This window comes from Cygnus olor, chromosome 12 (genome assembly GCF_009769625.2).
Source record: "Cygnus olor isolate bCygOlo1 chromosome 12, bCygOlo1.pri.v2, whole genome shotgun sequence".
NCBI lineage: Eukaryota > Metazoa > Chordata > Aves > Anseriformes > Anatidae > Cygnus > Cygnus olor.
Genome location: NC_049180.1, coordinates 16,155,655 through 16,180,380, shown reverse-complemented (window position 1 = coordinate 16,180,380; position 24,726 = coordinate 16,155,655). Strand labels below are relative to the sequence as shown.

At 37.2% G+C, this 24,726-nt stretch overlaps 1 protein-coding gene across 2 annotated transcripts in view; it reads left to right on the top strand.

Annotated features, from left to right (window-relative positions):
* FTO (FTO alpha-ketoglutarate dependent dioxygenase) overlaps nt 1–24,726 on the top strand; it is a 247,020-nt gene that overhangs the window by 62,793 nt on the left and 159,501 nt on the right. For both annotated transcript variants that reach the window (XM_040570875.1, XM_040570876.1), the window contains 3 exons: nt 2,610–2,689; nt 4,466–4,609; nt 11,469–11,588. In XM_040570875.1, the coding sequence (XP_040426809.1) occupies nt 2,610–2,689; nt 4,466–4,609; nt 11,469–11,588 (344 nt within the window). The remainder of the gene's footprint in view (nt 1–2,609; nt 2,690–4,465; nt 4,610–11,468; nt 11,589–24,726) is intronic.

Here is a 24,726-nt window from a genome sequence, read left to right as displayed (position 1 = left end):
GTTTTGCCTTCTACACATATGCTGGAAGTCATCTCTTTGTTTCTTAAATACTCCAGTTCAGACAGAAAACTGAAGTTATTTTTTCTGCCACTTGAACACCAAGTTTGCTACCAAGTTCTGTTCCTTTGAATGCAAACAAGCTTTTTAGAATACTATCAGCAGGTTGGGGAAAGTGAAGTAGACATTATACTGGGTGAAATGCAAGTACGCATCCACGTTAGCCTAGTGACTAGTGGCACCATGGCATCCTGTTAGTGCAGGTAATAGCAGTTGCTTTCATTGCCTCTGCTTTGATTCGGAAAATTCTCTTTGGTTATCGTAGCACTTGAGAATGTTAGAATGATTGTCTTCTACAATTACTATTTTAAAGTCGGGTAATTTGTGATGTTTTAAAATTTGTAAACATATGAAAAGCCTGTGATACGCTTTAGAACAACTGTTTGTGCTAATGACAGTGTTTTCCGTAGACGTGGGAAAGTTTTGGCAGGAAAGCAATCATTTTAGCAGAAAACTGTAGTCCAGATTTAAAAATATCGTAGTAATAGTCCTAAAAACGGTTGAAGGAGAAGGGATTGTGTTGATAGTTCTTGAAACTCTACCAAATACATTGTAACGTTGGTGTTGATTGTGATTTCAAATTAACAAGTCACTTCTTGTGTGCTACATACAGTTCATATAAGTTCTGTTTTTCTAATAGGTATTGAAATGAAATCTTCATTTCACAGTCCACCTGAATTTGTAGCAGGTAAGAGCCCAGTGTTTTAAGGCAGAACAATGCCATGCTGGCTCTTATTTAGGACCACAAATTCAGGAGAACTGTATGACAAATAATTTGCCTGCGTGAAGTTTTTCAGAGCAGGACTGATGCATATATTCCTAAATTTATGTAACTGGAGAGGCTGCATTTTGTTTTTTCTGAACCTCACCAATCAGCACCTAGTCATGTAAGTGTTATCTCTGTGTACTGTATTTTACTTAAAACTGTGAGGGAGTTGTGGTACTTCTGACATGGGTGTCCAAGGAAACAGTTTTGGTTTGGCTCTCAAATCTGAATAAAAGCTTTTGCTGCTGAACAGGCAGTGGCCAATATAACAAGAAGTGCTTTTTCTATTCAGTTAATATATTAATAAAAAAAAAAGGAAAATCTTTACAGTAATCGGTTAAGATCTAGAACATTTATTTTTTCAAATATCCTTTGAGACACACAGGCTATGAAACTTCAACTATTTTTGTGCAATTAGTCTTAGATGAATTATAAACTTTTAAATTAAAATGGCAGGCTTGTTTTTGTAAGTCATAATCGATTAGGGACAACTGGAAGCAATTTCAAGGGGGGGGAGTGCTCTACAATGAAAGATTTGCCAAGGGTTTGAATGAAGGTGCAAATCAAAATGTAACATTTTTGATGCTATTTGATACATAAAACACACCAAAACGAATGGGCACTGAATGAAGTGGTGGAAGTGTTTAAGTTAATTTTATGTCATAGTTCTTCTTGAAAGTGATTGCGATATTTAAATGTTGCCCTGTCCAGAGATAATACTGTTCTGTGGCCCTTGCAAAATTTGGCTCTATGTAATTTTGGTCTTAAATGCCTACATAAGAAATTGCTCTTTCCTATTTGGCTTTTGGTAGGTTTTTCCTTGTTTTGGAGCCCTTTTCAAGCTTTTCAACTTCATATATCTCCAAACGTCATTTGAAAACAAAATAAGCCTCCCATCTAAATGTTCTTAGTGGGAATTTAGTCGCTGTTTGTAACGCTTGTGTGCCTATTCTTCATGTAAACGTCTCGTTTTTTTTCCAAGGTGATGTTATCTGCTGTCTTGGGTGTGCACTTTGTTAATAATTGCTTATAACATTCATAGAAAGAAGACGTTGTTCTTACAACTGGGGTGAATTGAGTCATTCTTCTGAATTCTTTAGGCTTTTATCATTTTGAATTTTCAGGCTTGTTAGAAGGTAAAGAAAAAGTTTCAGAGCATATCGGTTTTCAGTAATAAAGAGAATATCATTAAGCCTTACACACTGTTCTTTTCAGTCTGGTGGACTGTCATTATGGTCAGAAGAACCTTTTCAAAAATGAGCAGGAATTCAGGGGTCAGGTTTCAGGTATGCAAATATTGATGTTTTAAAGAGAAATTGTATTTGTATGATGGAAGGATGAAGCTTGTTAACTTCTCATCATGCTGTATTAAAATGGCCAAAGATAAACTCCCTGAAAGAATAAATACTGATGAGGGTATAGACTCCAAGTTAACTAGGATCCTGCAGCTTTCTATTTTAGTTCTTTTCTGAAAATGTCTGTGTTTGATTTTGCTTGCTAACTCTTTAGGTCATCTAGTTTTCTATACGGTTTTACTTAGTCTCTGCTAACTTATGTAAGAACAACCCAGGAGTTACCTTACAGCACATCTTGACATATTTTCCTGAATGTCTCGTTGAGTTTGAGAGGACAGCATAATTTTAACACTAAAATCGTTTGAATTTAAAGTGCTTTATGAACAGCATTCAGTGTAACACGGAATGTTGCTACTGGATTTAAACTGAACTTTTCCAGAGGAATGTATAACTTTTTTTGCCTTACTTAAGGTTTCCTAATTTTTCTCTAGATGATCTCAATACGACACATCAGCACTGTGTTCTGGCTGGCTTTTCACCTCGATTCAGCTCCACTCACAGAGTGGCAGATGTAAGTATAAATGTGGGTAACTCTTTAGTCATTTGTAAAGCTAATATTCTGATACCGTAAATGTAGCATCGTGTTGTCTTACCCAGAACTGTGTTTGCAGTTCTGCTCATGTTTCAGGCTATTTGTTTATTATTGGACTGAGGTATGGTTGCTTCTACATCAGTAATTTACCTGAACTCACAGTCACACGTGTAAGATATGATTTAGGAATGTGCTCTACCACATCTCTTGGATTGCTAAAGTGTAGAGACAGCTGCATTTTTAACTGAAATTGGTTTTTTTTTTTTTTTTTTTTTTGATATGTTCATCTCCCAGTCCTAGAGGAAAAGGCAATATTAATGATGAGAGAAAAATACTCAAGGCACATGTCAGCAGTGCCCACTGGCTAAAATGGCCTTTAGGAGGTCAGAAAAATTAAGATGAGTCATGAGTATGCTTTAAATGGGATCTTTCTGTGCATCCAGGGATGGAAGAACTAGAAAACTGATACAGAGCTCCTTCACTGAGTCATTCTGGGATAACCAGATTTCAGCCTGACACACTCAAGTGTTAAGATGCTTTTATTTACTAGACTTCTATTCTTTATTCTTGTCCATGGCTTTATCATTAGTTTTATGTAGTATTTGAGTGGGAAAGCATATAGGAACATAAAAATAGACTGTAGCGTAAGAAGATATTTTTAAAAAATTATGGCTTTCTTTTTTCAGCAAGGCAAAAAATATCACTACTGAAGCAAGAGAAATACATGTAAATGTATACTTCCTGTCCTCCTAGTTGGTGCAATAATGGAAGTGAGGCGATAGCACCAGACATGGACACAAACATACATTGTAGTTGTAGTAAAAAAAAAAAAAAAAAAAAAAAATCCATTATTTGCCAAACAAAACTATACTCTGCTCACTCGAACTGGACTTTGGCATAAAGCAATATTACACTGTGCATTTTAAAAACCAATGGTTCTGTATTTTACTTCTTTTTTACTTTGAGTCCTCTGACCTACTGCTCCTGTCTCTGTGTCACTCTTGCAGGAAAATACACATTTATTTTCACTGTGAAAAACTTCTCTATTAAGCGATTATGCTTTGTTTTGGTAAACTGTTGTGACCTCAACCTGTATAGTATGAAAATATTTGTTTAAAAAGAACATGAGACCGGTGAGGTCCTTATTGAAGATGATTCCCAGGAATCTAACTGAAGGTACAGATAATTAATTGAAAATAATTAGAAGATGTAGTTATCTTCCTTTTTTAAAAATTTTTTTTTTACATATTTCCTTGTAATTTTTGAAAGAAACTCAATGAAAACAAAGCAAAAGCAACAGAAGTGCAGATCTGTTTCGTTCATATTATCTACACCTTCTAAGCAAACAGCACTCTTGAGTGGATATGGGATTCCATTTAAGTGTTACTGGGAGCCTACAACTACATATAACTATGCATATACAACTGATTATTAAATATCCTCAAAAACTGTCAGGAAGCAATGGAAAGTATGGCTGTAATTGTAAAGTAAATTTAAAAGTAATCCTGTTCTTTTTCCTTTCAAATTATGGTTTACTTACTTGTTATGTTTGATGGATTAGACTTTTGCATAATCTACACAAACAGCTACATAAACAAACCAGAAGACATTAAGATTTTGTGTAAAAGATCATAAAATAAAGTTACAGAATTATATCCTTTCTGCTCCTTTGATTATTTCAGAAGCAAGTAGTGTATTTGAAAAATATGTATGCTTTGATGCGACTAAGTATCCATTTTTATTATATCTTTATAGTGTTCAAGAGGAACATTGGAATACATATTTGGACAATGTGAACTGGCGCTCCAGAATTTACAAACTGATTCTAATTCAAGGGCTTTATCTTTGAAATCACTGGAAACTGCAGTTGTAAAACAAGTGGAAGAAATACATAATGAGGTGAGATCATCTGCACTGAAAGTACTGCAGCTGGATTCTGACAGGTGCAGTCTGGTGGTGTGTGTTCAGCAGCTCACAAGGCATTGCACTGTATAAGTTTGTTAAGTGTTTTTTATTCCCTATTTACTTGTTTACAGTGATTGGGATAAACTCAGATCTGATCATTGCATTCCCATGAAGTTTGCATTTTTTCTTTCCCAAGATCCCTCCTGGGAGAGGCAGAGTAATTTCAGTAACATCGGTTTCATTGTGCCAAATCTGCCAAATCACAGGGTGGTGGACAAATCAAACTACTCTAGTCCTCCTGAAACAAGAGGGGGGAAAATGGAAGGAAAGCACACACAAAATTTTTCAGTTGTTTGTCAGGTGTTAAGATAGTTTCCAGTCTTTTTCCAGAATGCCAGGTGTGAGACAATTGCGAATATGTTCTTAAAAGCATATTATGAAGAAAATGTAGTGCAAATAATCCTGAAGAACATACTTCATTCAGCAGATTGTTCTGCGCTGTAAAATATGCAGTTGTAACAATGCACTTACATAGAATTTCACTGAAGCTGGCACAGTGCTTTCTGGTTTGAAGTAGAGATCTGGAGTTTTAGGAAACACAGATTTAAAAATGTCTGTTTTGGGCTATTGTGGAAATGGTAATTTTTTTGTGGTATAACAATAGGCAGTATCATGAAGAATGTAACTTTGCTTTTACTGTTAGTGGATAGTCAAGGAAATGATACAGTGGACTGGGTGGACTTACAGTGGTGACATTTCCAAAAATGGTTAGTTAATTGCTTTTTTTTATTATTTTATTTTTTTATAAGAGTTAAAGAAAATGCAAGTCAAGGCTGTGTATTAGGAGTGTAAAGTGACATTGTTTAGCTGCTCTGGAAAGTTGCCTTTCTACCTGAAAAAAAAAAGCTTTCAGCTGTACCTAACAAAAGTGATGATGACCATCTCTCTTTAAAAACAACTATAGTAAGCAGCTGATAAAAATTTCTGAACCACGTTTTGCTTAAATATAAGTCACAGCATTTGTATACTCACACATTTCGAAGGAATGAATCTGTATTGCTACTAAGACAAGTACAATCAGCATTATATTGGAACATTTGTAGTACCAAAGTAATTTACACTCAAATTAGAATTTTTCTACGTGTTTTAAATTGCTATCTGCTGAGGAATATAATATTTTGTGTTGCTAGAAAACTTCACAGAACACATTTTTATTTGTATTGTGCTCAAAGTTGGTAAAAATGAGTATCGTGATGGCAAAAGCTTTGCCCCCTTGACTTCCAGCAAGACAGCTCCGAGAGCAATTTAAAGAAGTCTGATACATGCAGGGCTTTACAAAACATTAATCAGGCTCAGTCCATAAAACTATACACATGTGGTTTGCACAGCTAGGGCCACATGCACAGCTGGTGTAAATTTGCACGGGTCCTTCAACATCAAAGACCTGTGCCATTTACATCAGGTAGAGAGACTAGCCCCTGGTGTTTGCAGTCACCTGAATAATTTTGCTATGTGACATACAGGGATGTTTCCTGTTACGCAAATGGGATATACTGTAACAGAAATTATTGTTTAACTTGTACATATTGTGCACTTAGTCTTAGTAGACACATTGAATCTATATTTCATTTGAAAAGAGAATACCCAGTCACCTCTTTTTTTTCTTCACAAGGTCACCTCCTCACTTAAAGGATAAATTCCGTATGTTCAAGTGCTATTTAAATTTCCCTTTTTTAGTGCACAAGTAGACAAAGTTACCATTTGTTTACCACTGTGGTAAATACACATTTCTTTTTGAAACATCATTGAAGTAAAAACACACAGATCTGTGAGGCTGATGCAGTTTTTTTGTTATTGTTTTGCCTGTGAAAGCTTCCTGCTTTCTTTTACTCACTGTATGACAAATCTTCGTATTTTCAGGCACATAATACGGGTTCTAGGTTTCAAGTTTTCTCAAGCGTATGAAGAACAAGAACATGTTTTCTTTCTTTAAAGAATTAAACTGTTCAACTACTGATGAAAATGAGTCTTCCATTCAATAACTGCGGTCAGGATTCCATCTCTTTTTTTTTTTTTCCTCCTTTGTTATTATTTTAAATAAGAAAAATGAAACTGTACTAGGTAAAGCGAATTATAGAATTAATGAAGAACTATCACCCAATTTTGCCTGTGTATTTCTGTTTTGGTATACAGTTTATATACCTCCAGACTGGAGATTATGGGCTTGAAAATGAGTATTTCTATTCCTCTGTAGAGGAGGTGGTATGGTTGTATTCCACTTCCAAAAGTCATTATTGAAGCTCTTTGCATGTTTTAACTCAGATAACTAGATGCATCCTCAGTAGCTGCTTCATCTTCCTGAAATGCTGTGGGTTTTCTTCCCCTTTTGCTGACACCTCCAAAGTAGTCATCAGAGATCATTAACTGGAGCAGAGCCATCACAGTGCCATCAGCTGATCCACAACTAGGCTAAAATTAAGTACTTGAGTGCAGATTCACAGTCTGTGCTGAAATTAACTGCTCTGCCAAATGAGGTCTGGATGAGTTATCTGTGTCTGCTCGAGGGAAAAAGCCTAAGAGCAGGTCTGAAAGAATGAGGTATGATTCTGTGCCTTCACTTTTGTATTCCTGGGTAGGAAAATTGACTTGCTGTGTTGATTAAGTGGTTTAGGACTGAAGATCTGAAGCATTGGTAGAGACTTTCTCCACTTTTGTTGTGGGCAGAGAAACCCATAAAAGAATTTGGTGAGCATCTGGGGGCTCTCTTTCCCAGAGTTCATTTGTCGGAGACCTCTCTTGGATGTTGTGACAGAGGCCTTCCTGTGGAAGAAGCAAGATTTTAGTTAGGAGGTTTTCAGCATCACTTCGACTTAACCTTGTTGTTGTGGCCTCCCTCAATAAAACAGCCTTTGGAGGAATATCTGAATTCAGGTACATAATTCAGCATGTACCTGAATTATGAAGTACATGCTGTTTGTTAGATGTGCGAGTCATTTCACTCCAGTACGTACTTTGTAGTTACAAGCTTCAGGCTTGAAGTCTGAACACTATTTCAGTGGCAGGGTATCCTAGGAGTACTGTGGCAGGGTGAACAGAAGTAATGACCTGGACAGCTGTGAAGTACAGCGTCCTAACAACAATGCACACATGGTGTTAGATTAAATGAAATTATCCCTTTAAGCAATCAGATTGCTGTTTGGCCAGGATCGTTTGTCCTGAAATAAATGACCTTGTATAGTTCATTGAATGCGAACCTCTGCCCCTGCTGAATCACACTTCGCTTTCCAAAATTTGTACAGCTACTGGCTAGGCCTCAAGCAGACCTGCAGGGACCTAGGAAAGCCCACTGGCAAACAAACACTTTTTAAAATAATAGAACACTGCTGACTAAATGATATAAATGCTTGCATGCGTAAAAATAAATCTGCAGAGAAGATGGCCTATTCTTTGGGTGTCCAAGAGCAGTTGTTTACCTTGCTCAGAGGAGTGCAAAATCTGACAGGAGTTCCCCTACGTGAGGAAGCTTCGAGGGCTCCTTACTCGCCACCACCAAATGAACAGTCACAAGTTCTCTGTGAAGTAAACTTCAGAGGAACTTCTTTAGGATCTGGAGTTTGTGTTTAAAATGTAGCAGGCTTCAAAGTAAAGTTTGAAAAAGTAGGATTTTGTTTTTATCGGGGTTTTGGCTTGGGCCTAATCAACAAATCCTGATGATCACGATTAAAATTTGAGACTGAATTGGTTGCTCTGTTGCTCGTGAAATACAGTCACTCTTGCCTACAGCAAATCTATTTTTAAGGTAGCAGCAGTTAAAATTATCATGGTTTAACATTTCTACGTCTACAGGGATGTAGAAAAGCCTAGGCTAGCTAAGTTGGAGGTGGTAGATGTTGAAGGTATGTGGTGGTAGATGCTGAGGTCAGGGCTGAGGAAGGGTGGTGGTGTCTGCGGCCCACGGAAGGCCGACATGTTTTAGTACATCACAGTGAGCTGACAGCATGGTTGGTGGCTGGCTAGTACAGAAGAGCAAAAATATAGATCACCTACATCTGTGGCATTTAATAACCAATACTTTTAAATAATTGACCAAGGAGCACTGCGTCACAAAATTTAAAATGCTGCCGTTGGCCTTTTACCACCCAGTATTGACTATAACCTAAAATTGGCTTTTAATCATTGCTGAAGGACAACTTGAAAATCTGTTGAGGTTAGACATATAGGGCCCAATTCTGAACTTTCTTGCACATATTTAAGTCACAAATGAAAAATGAATTAGGAGACAAGTTTTCCTAAAATGTGCAGCATGTATATTTTATTTACATGTTAATATGATTAAGGTTTGTCCTGTTCAGTCATGTAAACTACTAGCTGATCTGAACTCAAGTTGACTTTCATATATGGGAGTCTCCAAACTAAAACTCTTTGACAAAATCCATGTCAAGAACAGTTGATCTGAGACTTTTGTCATGGAAGATGAATGTCCTGTATCTTGAGTTCCAGTAAGGCTAGAATTGAGCTTTTGTCTCTTCCGCATGTACTGTTATGGTGTTTTTTTTTCCTGGTATAGCTCTAATTCATATAAGGAGGTGGAAGGAGGCAAGCCAATAGGGGATGCCTTCTTCTTGCAGGAGATTAGTGACTATAGTTCAATGAAAGAATTTAAAAATTAATGTTAATTTAGTGTTAGTGTTAATTTTAAAATATCAAACAGCATAATTGGAGTCTCTGGAGATTTTTAGCAGAAGTATTTATGCTTACTAGTGTCTAAAGCAAGGATAGTGACAGAGAAATTGTCACCCATGCATCAAGATGACTTGTTTTCAGAATCAACCCTTACCTGGTCAGAAGCACCAGTTCAGAGCAGTCCCTTGTCAAGGTGCTTGATGGTCGAGTTTGTGGGTGAAATGCTATTTTTTCCCTTCTTCTGTTAACTCAGTTTAGAGCTAAACTTAGGCATTGTCGGATGAATATGGACCTGAGTTTGAGAGCCCTGCCTAGTTTTTTACCTACATTGTTGTCCCTATCATTGAACAGCCACATGTTGCCATTTGGTACCCTGACCTCTGATGGGATCAGTTACAATCCTTCAGAAAATTAACTGTCCTACTGCTAACCCTTATCTCTTGTGTATGCTGAAAGGGATCAAGATATGTTTAAAATTTGGCCAGGATGCCAGACTTTACTTAGACTGAAATTATGTAGATTAATGTAACAAATCAGTATGATTAGTTAAAAATCAGATTGACTGAAATAGATTGTTATCATGATGAATGATATTGTAACTTTCATTTTCATTTTTTTAAAGTAATTTTTCATTAGTTAATGACCTCATGTGATCTATTTCCTGAACCATATTTGTAAGATATTATGTGTTATCATCCATTCATTGGAAGAGACCAGAAAATAGAAATAAGAAAAAAGCAGTGAATACTCCAAGCTCTAGTTGAACTGTTGATGTGTTCAGCCATCACCAAATGGTGTATAATGATTTTTAGGGAAGCATAACTTGATACTTCATACCTTGTTTATACAGTAGAAGAAGCGAACTCTACTTCAACTTTTTTTAAGAAGGTTGTATGTCATTGAACTTGTGTGCTAATAAGCCACTATGCTTACAGTATTTTTTTGAAAATATTTTTAAGAATTATGTCTGCCAATTAATCGTGTTGTTGTATTTTACTAAGAGTTGTTCTAATGTTCTTTTTATACATTTCGCATTTAAGTATCTTTTTTTGCAGTCGTTAATGTGTATTGACCAAACATTTAATGTTAGCTGAAATGTTTTCAGATTTCCATAGCCTTGCAGGAAAAAAAAAAGTTAGATGACAGCTTTGGGCAGTTTTCTTTATTCTTTCACCTTGGCAGGTTCTCTTTGTTTGCAACATCAGTGTCAAGTAGGGATAAACAAAATCTTTGAGGTAGCAAGTAATGATTAAAGTAGCTTTGAACTTGGTGTGAAATGTAACTACCGCAACAAAAATAAATAGATAATTCTAAAGACCAGAACTGTGGATTGCCATTAAAGAAAAAGGCTCAGCAGGAATTAGGATAAATGAAATTATTTTGCTTAATGAATATTTGATGAGTTATATATATTTATTATATATTAAAAGCTAGTATTTATCATGTGTTTAAACCTGAAGGGCCACCCATATATGATTTGAAAAAAAAAAAAAAAAAAACCACCCCAAAACTAGCAAAGTATTACAGTATTTTCTGCTTCATATTCTAAATATAACCATGTTCCTGATTAAATTTTTATTGCTTCGTTGGGATAATGTTTTCTTTGTTAAGCACAGTTGCCACACAAGCCTAGTCCTAGAAAAACAATTGGGACATGTTACTACTGATGCCCTGAAAAGCCGAAACCTGCTTTTTAGCCTTACTTTCCCTGCAGAACCCCACGCGCATATCATTGGCAAGTTTTTGCTGTAAGTGCAGTTCCAGTAGAGGGAGCACAAGCCTGGCCACAGCTGAGCACTGAGACTCAGTCAATCCTAAAGTTTTTGGTAGTTTGTTTGGTAACCAGATTATTTGGTTAACTACGAGAAACTATATTTCATTATAAAGCTATGCGCTTGTTCCATAGCAATTGGGTAGGCTGTGTTCTAGCACAGTTTATTTACTGAAAGTTTCTTCTATCCTTCTTATGATTCAATAAAAATAACAACTGGGTGTAAAGGTACGTTTAGAAATAAATACTCCAGTAACCTTCTCCTTTGCTGGGGCTGTTTATGTATATCTGGATTCGTGTACTACCCCATTCCTGCCCAGATAATAATAATAATAATAATAAAAAGAAACAGATAATAAGAACAGATGAGTCATGCAACCGTGTGTTTTTCTCTTGCAGGTTGAATTTGAGTGGCTCAGGCAGTTTTGGTTTCAAGGCAAGCGGTATTTGAAGTGCACTGATTGGTGGCTTAAACCAATGGCTAAATTGGAAGAATATTGGAGAAAAATGGAGACTATGGTAAGTACTGGTTTTATAGTCTGAAGCTTTTAGAGCTTAATTCTGAGAGCACTAACAGTTAGGTTTTTAATTGTACTGTAGCAACAGAATTTTTGCTTTATTCAGAACATCTGAAAAGTAGAATCAGTGTAATCCTCCCACTGCCACCTCTTTGCTACTGGGGGAGAGAAATAAAAGAAATATGAGCAAAATGAGAACCAAAAAGCAAGAGGAGATTTCATTTGTTTCCTGACTTCACTTGTTTTTAAAGTTTGACAGTGTCAGAAGGTGACAGGCAGATATTGCATCACACCAGTTAGTACCTGAAACTGTGCAATGTCACCTTGTCTTGAAACACCAAGATAGACAGTGCACCCTATGCCATCACAACAGTAGTGAATGTATCTGGGTGAAGGTGAAAGTAAAACCTGATGAACTGAAGGTACAGCTGTCTGTTGGTAGTGCACGTGCACAATTACACGATGGCTACAACTAGCTAGAGGTGATTAGTTTCTTGAATCCTTATAGTTGTGGTAATTGCTGTATATTTGAAAGTACATCTGTGCCTTCCTTGGTAAGTGACTCAGTGACCACTGTTAGCCCACTTGCTGTCTAAGTAGAGACTCACCTGGGGGACTTTGCTAAGTGTATGACACACTTGCCAGCATGCCTGCTTCTAGGTCTGCATGCAGGAGGAACTACATTAGAAATGTGTCGTGCTGGTATCCTTCCATCTCCATCAGAAGCTGCTTCAGTGCCATTGCTGCTCACAGCGTAAGCTTCAACTTGTCCGTACATGTCTTGGAAAAGTTTGTAATGTGGCTGAGGACACTGAATATAATTTCTATTAGAGATGTTTTTGAATTCCCAGAGGTATGATGACACAAGATTCTGTTACTGAGTTTTGACGGAAATCTTGTTGCTCTAACCTGTTCACAAGAATTTGGAAGCTTTTCTGGCAACAGCTGGATTCAGGCCTGGAAAATGAGTGTGGAAAAGTGGAATTTTTATATGTGAAATCAGTTGCTGCAAGGAATCGGTGAACATTAGACTTTCCTCGAAAAGAAGGGAAAAAGATTTATGATTTGTTTATTTTTGTTTTTGCCTCATTTTTGTGTTCTCATGTGCTCAAACTCAACTAATCTTGAATGACCTTTATCATTTAAAAAAAATGATTTGGTTTGTTTTTCTTTCAAATGACAACTTACCCTCTTGTAACAGAGGCTTAGATGAAGTAGAGACAAGAATGTTTGATTGTTATTTTATATCCATTGTGTGTTGAGAACATGGAAAAACAGCAAACTCAGGAATTCTCAAGGGTTAGGTTTTCTGCAATTGGTGTGACATTGCCATGTGTCTCTAATTAGAAACGTGGTGGCGTCAGTGTATCTCCTTTCAACAGGCCTCACGATGATATTTATCAGCAAAATGACGGTTGGGCCAAGACAGAAGCTGCTTCTAATTTAAATTTTAAAAATTGCTTTAATGTTTTATGACTTATAATGCATTAATCACAATTAATTTCAGCTATTGAAGGAGACAGAAGAGAATGTTAATTGGGAATGTCTGTATTGTTGAGTCTCTTAGGTAAATGAGATGCTAACCATATTTTGGACTTGGAGGAGGTGGGGTGGGATTTTTTGGTTTTAACCTACATTTTGTCCTTAGTGTTTCACAAACGGACAGTAGGGGGCAATGTTGAGCTGCAGTTTTAATGCAACGGCGAGCACTGACTTAATAAAAATACATAGAAATGTAGCATTAACATCAAGAATTATCCCTGTTGCTTCAAGTTAGCTGTAATCTCTAAGATTCCATAACACAGGAAATCAATTGTGGGTTAACAAATTCAACAGCAATTTAACATAAAAAGTGCAGTGTTTTGGTGCATGCTTAGCTTCCACAGCATTAAGTTAAATCAAAAAGGTATTTCTGAAGGTACCCAGTAGTCTACAGTCAGTGTTTTTCCTCCAAATTTATAGCTTTAACTACATGATTCTTTAAACAGTAAAAATAATAAAATAAAAAATTCACCTATATAATGTGGAAGAATGGTTAAATTATAAATGCCTTAGCGGTTGTTGATCTTGTCTCGGTAGAGTATTATTGCTTAAAAGGAACTATTTTGTAAAGCAAAATAATGTATTTTTTGCTACACTTGTGTGTGAGCTGAACAACTCTTGACTTAAATTTTGTGTGTGTGTTTCGAGTGATACAAAAGTCAGTCTGGGGTTCAATGTGTGCCTTTTTTATTTTTTCCTTTGTTTGGCAATAGAGTTTTAAAGAAGAAAAAATAATAAAGCCTTTTCCAAAATTTCTGATTCTGTTAATTGTACTTGTTCCAATATTGCAGCAAAGTATGATACCTCAGGAAGTTAAGCCCAGGGTCTTCAAACCTTTGGGCTCTATTTAATATTTTTGTACTTTGTGGCAAGCACATAATTTTATAATAATGTTTAGTCCTGGCATTTCTTTCCCTGCGGATAGTTTTACTTAGAGCTTGCTCTTGTGATGTAAATGTTAAACCTTTCATTTGAATGACATTCTGATAAAACATCACATTTCCCACAATATTACCTCATGAATTTATGAAGCACTAAATCTAAAGCAGTTTAACCAATCTTCTTCTCTTTTCCCGCCCTCCCTTGGAAATACGAAGGCTATTCAAATCCTTGAGTTTTTTTTAAAAGTCATCCAAGATTAACACGTTATCATGTGCAACATCAGGATAAATGCTTGCTGAATTCAAAGGGAGAGTCACCATTTGAAAAAAAGACTGTACAAGCTTTGCTTTCTGGGTAAAAAGAAGTCTGAAAAGCTGAAACCTCATGTGATATGAGGAAGTCTTGCCGAAGCTGTTCTGAGATTCAGTGGAGAGACAATTTGTCTCTCAGGGTCTGATATCACGCAAACCTTGCAATCTGACATTTATTTTAGCTATGAAAATGTTTTAACACCATGCCAAATCAGTAAGAACTGTAAAAGTCCTACAGTCTTTTTTTTTTTTTATTTTGTTTTAGGTTGATTCACATTTGAAAAAGTAAAATGTAAATCTCTGGAATGAAAAGTAAACATATATGATTGTGCTCAAATACCAAATCTTTGAAGACTTTTTTTTAACATATCTGGTGTTCCTTTTGAAAAAAAAAAAAAATGATGATCCTGGTAGTGCTATATGGTATGAATTGTATTTCCTGCTTTGACAGACCATTTAGCAATGTAGCAATGTATTTATATGGCAGTTGGCCTTAATAACCTTTATTGACTTTGGTGGGTAAGAGCCAAGACTGGGATTATTAAAATGTATCAGTTTCATTGCAGTATAAAATCACAACATATATAATTATGTTACGTAGGCTAGGCTCCATTTAATCCTACCTATTTATGCAGGAATTTGGCAAGATGATGAAAACTGTAGTTCTAAAACATAGAGAAAAATGAGTGATTTAGTGTATTTAGCAGCATAACCGTTTGCCTACTCTAAAGGATTTACTTAAAGGAACGAAACATAGATCTTAAAAACCTGATTTTTAATGGTATAAGTGAAACACAAAAGTGATTGTTAAACCTTTTGTTTCACTTTTTGGAATCCTAAATTATAACTAATGATACTGATATGCAGCATACCTTTTAATTTCCAAATGCAATCTATAAACATTAGCGTGTACTTTCTGTGTAGTTACAATGAACAAAGTGGCATTCGAGCAAACTGATGTCTCTGCACAACTGTTTCATCTTGATTTGTAAGTTAAAAAAAGAAAAAAAAACATTAACTCATCATATTATTTTTATGGTTATTCTCAATGGTACATTTTTATCAGTTTATACAACTGAATTGAAATCAGAGAGCAAAGATATTTCCACGTAAAATTATTTTTCTTTCCTTTTTGAGGTCTATTTCATTATTTGGTTCTATTGCTGCGTATGAAGTATGCCATAGTTTCTGCTGTAAGCCACTATTGTCAGGGGCTTAGAGCCTGACAGTTAGAATTGAGTCTGGGCTGAAACTTGAGCTATGAAATCTCAGCCCAGGGCCATAATATATTTCTTTTTTTCTTTTTTCTTTCTTTCCTTTTTTCTTTTTTCTTTTTTCTTTTCTTTTTTTTTTTTTCCAAATTAAACAAGTGTTTAAATATGTGTTTAAATCAGGGTATTTTGGTTCCAGAATAACCACCATAAGCTGTAAGACAAAATATGCTTTTAAAAGGAATCTTGCTAGCTTTTTGTAGACTTTGGCACTACAAACAGCTCACTAATTCTGTGCGGGTGGAGGGCATGAAAAGGTTTGGGGTTCACAAACAGGCTGTGTGGTTGGTAGCATTTTCAGAAAATGCAACTTATCTCATATTTGTATTAGTGTCATCTTGGCAGCCAAAATTCAAGAAATTCTGAGGTATAATTTCAATTTCTTTTTATAGCTTTCTCCCCGTGCTTTCGGATATTGCAGTGTCACACTCGTTTCTTGGAGGGCAGTGCGGTGATGGGTGATCGTATTTGCCTAATGAGCTGTGAAATGTCGGCACAACATGGCAGCTCAAAGACCTCAATTTTAGCCATATCTCTTGTCTTTTGGGGCTCTTCTTATCTGTTTAGGCCAGACCCTTTAAATAAATGTGGTTTTGGCAGGTTATATTTTATGTACACCAGGAGTCAGATATTCCTGGAAATGTATCTTTTATCTCAACAACAAGAGGAAAACCCTGATCCTGGGGAGTTTTTTCTTTTTTAAAAAATATTTTTTGACACTGATTTAATTGACCCCAATATTTTTAGCCATCAGAAATGGGAGAAAGGATACAGCATTGCATACAGCAGAATCACTGACAATCTTTTTTTTTAAAAAAAAAAAAAAAGTTGTATTGCACATCTTTCAGAAGAAAAATATTTACAATTCTGAGGGAATTCAGACTTAAGCTTCCAAAACAAAGTGTGTGCTGAAAGCACAAAGGACTGTGTTTATGATTCTCTTTGAAGTGTTTTTGCAACAGGATAAGGAAAATTTTAGAAACTGTCTGATAGTGTTCAGGGTAAATACTTAAACCCCTTTAGAGAATTTCACACACAGATACTGTGCAGCAGAAAAAAGGATACTTATGTTTCCTAAAGCTGCTACAGCCTACAGCTTTGTACTTAAAGACAGAGGTGTTGAATAGAATTCTACTGAGGATACATCCAGTGACAATATCTACAGGAACATCAGAGCAAACCAGTGGATAGCACTTTCTATTTTTAACCCTTCTGTGAGCTGCTTGAGATCTAAGCTGAGTTGATATGAAGCACTATAACATTTCTATTATAAACTGGAATTGCTAAGAGGGCAGCCTTCCAGCTCGCAGTGTCCTGTGAAAATGACTCTGAAAACATTTCAGGTTGTAACGCCAAGTGGCATAAGCCAGGGAAAGTTTAAGGCAGGCTACCTCTATTTGTGTACTACGGGGAGGCGAGGTGGGTTTCTGACACCACAAGCGGGAAGGCCGTGGGTGGCTGGCACAGCTATGAGGCTGGTTGGAGGGTGCTGCGCCGGCTGGTTGGTGCCAGAGGTGGGCACGTCTCCCCGCTGTGTCCCCGTCTAGGTGTGTTCACACCCGGGTTGGGAGTTTGTTTGTCTGTGTTCTCGTGTACACTGCTGTTCTTTGGTGAGCCTGTTTTGAATGACTAAATTCTATTGTCTTGTGCTAAACCCTTCCTGTAATAAAGCTTCTTTCTATCTTCACTATGTTTGTGTACAATCAGATCTGTATGATTGTACATCGTGTTGTACATGCAAATACGTGTAGATATGATGAGCTCTGTGTTAGCATTTAAAAACATAAGTGCATGCAACACAATCAGCAGAAATCAAAGCCATGCATATAGGTTATGTCCCAGTTTTGTGTTTGAGCTGTATAAAAGGATCTGTCTGAGCTGAACCCAGTGACAAGCAGGGTTCTGCATCACGTAGGAGTGGTCTCCGACTGGATAGCTCACCAGAGCTGGTCCAAAGAACACGTGTCTGTACATGCTTGTGCACATAAACACATGCACAGGTGTGTGGTTTCTAATCGGTAATGATCTAACTCCTTCATGTAACTTCTGGATCATCTAAATTTTCATTTAGAGCAAAGTGGTTTATAAGGGATAGCACCAGGGGCAATAGCTTGCAGTTCTCAGCAGCAGGAACAGCAGAGAAAGAGTTCAGAGCGTAAGAGTACACTTGGAAGTGCTGCAAGTCACCCAGCATGTGTTGCGGAGGGAAAAGCTAAGATCATAGATCCTGCTGCATCCCTGTGAATACGTGTCAGTGCTGGAAGGATTTTTTTTAGAACCTGATGCTGCCCTTTTATTGGTAGTGGGATCTGTGATGATTTAAGCGAAAGTGAACTCAGTATGATGGGGCCAAGTAGATTATATAAAAAACTGTGCTGTTTTCAGCATTTTTCCTCAGAACCTTGGATGAACATATACTGAAATAACAAAGGATCTTTTTGTCAACAGTTTGCTTATTTGTTTATAAGGCTTATTATGTGCTGTAGAAATGAATTAGCAGTAGTATTGTATTCTGCTATTGTTTTACTTGTCCAGCTATTCATTGCAAAGCCTTTTATGGTTTTTGAAAGTCATTTCCTAGTACAAAACCTCAATAAAAGGCAATGTTTGCACATGGAGAATAATATTTTTTGGAAATTCAGAATATTCTTCTGTATTTTTGAAATGCCTGTGTATCTGTTAAGTCATATAAAATTAATTATCAACTATATTTAAAATGATTTCTAGTTCTCACTGAGGCCATCATAGAAGTGATCAGATGCAGATTTGTACATTTGTGTCTATAAGTTCTATATGTTTTTGAACATACCACATTGGTAGAAAAAAAGGTTTGGGTTAGTGTTGAAACTATAAATTACATTGGTTTGGCAGGAATAATTTTTAATGTGATCCTTATAAACTAGGGAAAATTATTTCTAATGAAAGTGAAAGCAAATGGCAGTATGATCAAAATGTCACCATCTATGTTACTGTGAGTTTTTGAGTACAGTGAGCATTTCAAAACATGGTTTTATTGCTGTCATATTTAGTGACTGTGTCCATTTTATAAAATGGAATACAGCTGTTTTACTTTTCAAATGGCTTTTGTGTGCAAAGGAGGTAGTATTTTCCAAGAAGTTGCCATTGCTGCGCTGATACCTCTTCTTTCTTATCTGATCATCAGTGGTTTTGCAATGTAGTTTTTAAGTTACATCATTTTTGATCAAAATTACAGCTCTTATTTTATATATAAAGAAATAAACTTGGTTTCGGTATAGGCCATGGAAAGCATTATTTTCTGTTGGATTAGGTGCTAATTCTTTCACTGACCTGTTTAACTTGTGCAAGTAACTTAAGTATGGTTTTCAAAATCAGCGTGGAGATCAAAACGTTGAGGTCTTACTTTGGTTTTAGGTGGCAGGGATTTTCTGATCTTAAGTTCCTCCTCAGTAAAAGGAGGTTGTGATTTTTTCGTTATAACTGAAAGAGTTGCTGTGTCCCAGGGAGAGAATGTTTTGCAGTTGGAGGAACCCGACAAATTTCTGCCTTCCCCCTGCCATGACTGGAAGTTGTCTAACTAGGGCCGCATCTAAGGTATTTTGTTTTTATTTTCAGATGGACAAGTTCTGTCCATGGAAGTATGATCGCTGGAGCTTACTTTGTTCTGGCTTACCCCGATTGCCTTCAGTTCTAGCTCTCAGCAGTTTGGGGGTAAATCCTTTTTGCACTTTTCATTTCTTACTACACATAGAATCATAGAATGGCTTGGGAGGGACCTTAGAGACCATCTGGTTCCAACCCCCTGCCGTGGGCAGGGATGCCACCCACTTCACCAGGTTGCCCAGGGCCTCGTCCAACCTGGTCTTGAACACCTCCAGGGACAGCACATCATTCTGCTCAATAATCCTGAAGCTGTACACATAATATAATGTTTATTATTCAGCAGCTGGAAAATAATTACTGGCTTTTGTCAAATGGCCCTAGTCACCATCAGGTTTTGGAAGATCTCCTTGGTCTGCTAGCAAATCTGAACTCTATATAATTCTTACAGCTCTGCTCAAGATGAACTTGTCTGAATGTTTACCATGCTGTATTTTGGAAAGTGCACTAATCATGTCTGGAAACAGTGCATCAGTTCATATTGTCTAGCTGCCTAGGCATTGATGTGTAATAAACTGTTTATTTTATATATATGTGTATATATATGTATTGTGTATGTACTCTACTAATTATGTTTTAGCTCAGTCTCCAAGCTTTTTGCTACATGTTAATGGATTAAAGCCTCAAAGGATTTGTTAGCTAGCTAGAAGACCAGTTGTTTGACAAGGATGTGGTGGGAGTTGGTGTGGAACTGGAAGGTGTTTTCCTGTAATTCAGACCTATGGCAGAGTAAACTTACTCGTTGTCCTCCTTGACTACTTGTTCTCATATTCTGTCCAATTTCCTGCTTCCATTTCATGAAATGTGAGTTTCTGTGCTGAAATTATTTGCAACCTCAGAATTCACTGCTCTTCTCAAAACTGATGGTTGGTTATATTTCTGGTGGAGGATTTGGATAGAAATTAAGATTAGCCTGTACAAACCAATTTATGCTGACGCTGTCTAGTGCCAAAGTATACAGAGGTCGTACTTCCCACAATTCCTTAATGTGCACCAGAAGTTGAAAATCTTTCAGCAGCTAAGCTTTATATTTCTATTTTCTCTTCTGTTTTGGGAAAGATGAGAGTACTGTGGTACTACATGTACAATAGGTAATGCATCTATTTCCTGGGAAGAAGGGATGAAGTGACATGAAATTCTGTGTTGCATTTATGTTGATGCTCAACGCGAAGGCCAATAGAGGTCTTGGCTCTGTTAGTCTCAAATGTTACGATGGTTTTGGAAGGAATAAAAAAATTAAAAGCCTTCTCATGTAGGTGGTGTCTTTGATAGTGCAACCTTAAGGCTGGCTGACTGTCTCTCAGTGACATTATGCAATGACAGTTTTATATTCAAGGTTTTATGGACCATTGTTTCATTACTGATCTTTTAGCTTTCATGGAAGGCATATTTGATATGCATGTTCATAAAACATGCATGTGGTCATGGTCAGTTCCAGTAGTGGTCATTTCACTGAGGAATTGTGAGTTTACAGTGCCAGAATTTAGGAAGCTTGGGGGCGGGGATGATGGCCAAGACAACAGACACATCAGTCTTGAAAACTCATAAGATTGACAAAAATATTGAAGAAAACACTACTGTTAAAAAAAACACTATACAGGACTGACTTCTCAATTCTTTTCTTTGCTTTTCATCTTCTAGATTTTCTTGTTCAATGTAAAATGCTGTAATTGAATCACAGCATTAGCTGGCTTTTTCCAACCAAACAGCTGATTTAGGCTCTTTACTGCTAGTTTCAAAAGTAATAGAGAGAGAGAGAGCACGCGAAGACAAAAATTGAGCACATAGATGTATAATCCCGAAGGAATAAACTGACTTGTACTAGACAAGCTGAAAGCTGATTAAAATATTTCTCATCCTTTGGGTATGCAACAGCTTTTGATGATGGAGAGTGTATTAATATTCAGCTTCGTTGCTTGTCGACACTTCAGACAGGTCCCAGGAAAGTCTCTGAAATGGACCAGGTTTTCTCACCCTGCCAGAAATCTTTCTGAGACGCAGAGCAGCACCCTTATACCAGCAATAGCCAAGATAAGCATAATGCTAGTTAGCTATGTCTTTATTTTAGAAATTGCTTTTAGACATTTTGAAAGGGTTGAAAATTTTTAAGAATTCTTTTCATGATATAAACTCATTTAGATACAATAAAGGAGAAAGATTAATCTTAATTGTTTAAAAACAAGGCTGCTATAACCTATTCAATTTTAAATCCATTTGTCAGAGTTCTTTGTAAACATACAAAAATCTCAATACTAATATAGGAGACTGAGTACTTCGGAGAGTGTTCCTGCTGCCATTATTTTACAACAGCCAGATCTGAGGTGTTGGGTAATGTTTTCTTACTTCCTTCATTCGCTTGTAATGCAATACCTACCTTCCAGACAAGAATGGGATGTAAACAGCTGCTTTGTCTGCTGATACTTCTCCTGTTCTTTTGTTGGCATGCTGACATATGGGGTATTTGTCTTTTTTTTTTTTTTCCCTTCCACAGTGACTAAATGCATACAGTATCTCTAGAAAACATGTCATATGCTCCGTGAGGTGCCTTTGAGGATGGCTCCAGGGCTAAATACTTCCTGTAATGGGTGAAAGAGCATGGCTTAATCAGCTTAGTTAACTTAATTAAGCTGTGCTTTTACTTAAGGAGCAGCCCTTAAGTATATTTCAGTTGAAAACTGTTTCATAGTTGTGAAATGATGCAAGGCTGGAGAAATCTGGTGGGGTTTTATAGTGGGTTTGAAAAAGGTGAAACTTACTAGTTGTTCTGTAATGTCAAGAAGTAGATCTAAGGAGTGTGTCTTTTCTACTGAAGATTTAAAGGAGAAATTGTAATGCAGTTTAGTCTGGAAAGGCTTCTCACACTGAAAAAGTTTACTCCCCCCTATCCAATTAACATTTGTATACATGAAAAGAGCTGTCCATGTTCATCCCAACTCACTTTGCCTGCTTGCAGATGTGTCACCAGATGCTGTGACCCTGCCTTCTTCACTGATCTTTGGAAGAAGGTGCCTGGTGTGGTGTGATTGTGAGGATATGGATCTTCTCTCCTGTGGTCTTTGGGTCGCAGCAGAAAACGGGATTACAAGTTAGTGATTTGAGCTGAGTTGTTCTTGCTGTTCTTCATGAGGCACTCCATGTTAAAGAAGAGGTCTGATTTTCCTCCTGGGGAAAAGCTGGAGAGGAAGCCACCTGCCTTGGGGGTTAGGGGAGGTGGTGGCGGTCCTATTGACAGGAATATAGCACTAAAGGCAATGTAAGTGAGGACTACTGGGACAGCAATATTGAAGGCCTGTAGTAGTTGGAAGAGTTGAAGCTGGAGCCATAGGTGGAATGGACTTCTGGGTGCACTGGGAATAGAAAATGGGCTTGTCAGGAAAAGCTTTAGAGATGGCACAAAAGTTTAAAAAAGGGGAGGCAGTGGCTCTCAGGCAAAACAGAGTGGTGTGGTTTGGGAGAAAATGGGGTAGGGGAAGTCTTGTAATAAGGGAAGTGCTTATGGAGCTGAACAGGGAGCCTGAACAATTCCAAATATTGAGGGACTTTGAAAAGATTGGAGAATCCATAAACACATGGAGATGCACACACACAGAAGGAAGGAGGTTTATTTGTTTAAGAACTGTGCTGTTCTCCACAATTCTTGAAGTTTCTCATCTTAGTACCTCCCACTGCTTGTGTATAATTCTCTGGTAGACTTCAGTGTTTCTTGATTATATGGGGTGTTATAATTTCCTGATGACTGATTATGTTATTTATAATGCAGAGGGTGTTAATCCTTTGGTGATTAACACTCTATTTGAATTACCAGAGGTCAAAGGTACATTCTTTTATTTGGGCTTTTTGCAGGGTTTCTGCCTTTGATAGTTTTTCTCCTAAAGGTTTTGTGTTTTCTATTTTTATCTGAAAGTTCCTTTGAGATAATTCAAGGTGGCGGGGAACAGTGGAGTATCCTTCTTCCTTTGGGGCCCAAGTCTGTTCAAGCTGAAGTCATTAGAAGGTAAATTCGCTTTGCAATGAATAGGTCCTCCAAGAGTCTCATTCTTCTCCATTTTGGAGAGCTGATTTATTACATAAAAGGCTTTATTTAATACACACACACACATATATGTTGATACACACACAAGTCTGTGTGTGTGTATATGTATGTATATATATGTGTGGATATACATGTGCTTATACGTATACACACATTCCTTATTATGTATAAATATATATGGCTGATGTTTCAGGTGGTTTGGAGATACTGTATAAGTTTTTGTCCAACTGTCAGCTGATCTCCCAATTACTGAGTTTTCAGAATTGAAAAGCTAATTTAGGGGCCTTGAACGCTTCAAAGCTTGCAGCTGGAAGTTGCCCTTATCCAAATATTTCTAGCCTTGCTCTAAAAGCTCTGGTCTTTTTTGTGTTTTGCTGAGCTGTGCTGCTTCCAGGGCTGAAGCTGGTAAGTGGGAAGCAGTGAGGGCTTTTTGTTGGTTTTGTTTGCACGCAGTCCTGGGCTTGTCTAAACATGAAAGCAGCTCCAGGATAACTCACTTTTTTACAGGGGTTTTGAATTGTTGTTTCCAACTTCAAAGACTTTCCAGTGATGTACAGCAATTATCAGGGTTGACCAAAGTATGCGGTGACGCTGGCTTTACTCATTATTATGAATATGTCCATAGCATATTCCCCCACTGCAGATGCTGTTGTAGATGTTCCACCTGGAGGTTTCTTCGTGCTGTGGGAGTTACATCTAATGCCAATCTGGAAGAGTATGAGGATTTAGGAAGACCTTCAAAAGTTCCTTCATTGGTACTTTTCTACTCTAAAACCTTTCTGGTAGTGCCTGGAGCTGCTAGAAGTCAGTTACAGGAACGTTGTGTTGATAACTGCTAACTCTGAAACAATTAGGACTTGAATATAGTATATAAAAGCAGGCAGTCCAAGAGCAAGGAGGGAAACGATGATGTTAGGAAGCCAAGAATGAAAGGAGAGCGGATCACCTGGTGGGGTCCGTATTTCAAGCTGCAGACTTCAGTATGTTCGCAGCTCAAATGATGCTAATCTTGGAAATGGTAAGGGGATCTGATAGGCTGCCTCTACGTTTTCCAGTAGAGGCATAACTGATCTTGACTTGGTGTTTTAAGAAAACTCAACATCAGACTAGGCTGATCAAGTGTTAACAACGTATATTTTGCAGAGCTGGAACCTAGGTTCACTCGTGTCTAAAAGCTCTGTTTTAACTCAGTTGCCAGCTATAGCCTTAATGCCCGAACTGCTGGATGAAGTCATTCAGTCTGTCAGAAAGGTGAAACAGATTATAACAGTCTGTTTAATCTATGTACCAAAACTGTGAGTGTTCAATATTGCTCTACAACAAAAAGGATGGCTATTAGGCACGTGGAAGCGCAGAGGCAAGATGCTCCTGTCCAGCCATTCATTTGATGATTTTGTTTTACTGTTGGTGTTAACTTTCTCTCAGCTTTTCTCTCTGGTGTTTTGCTCAGAGCTTTGTGAG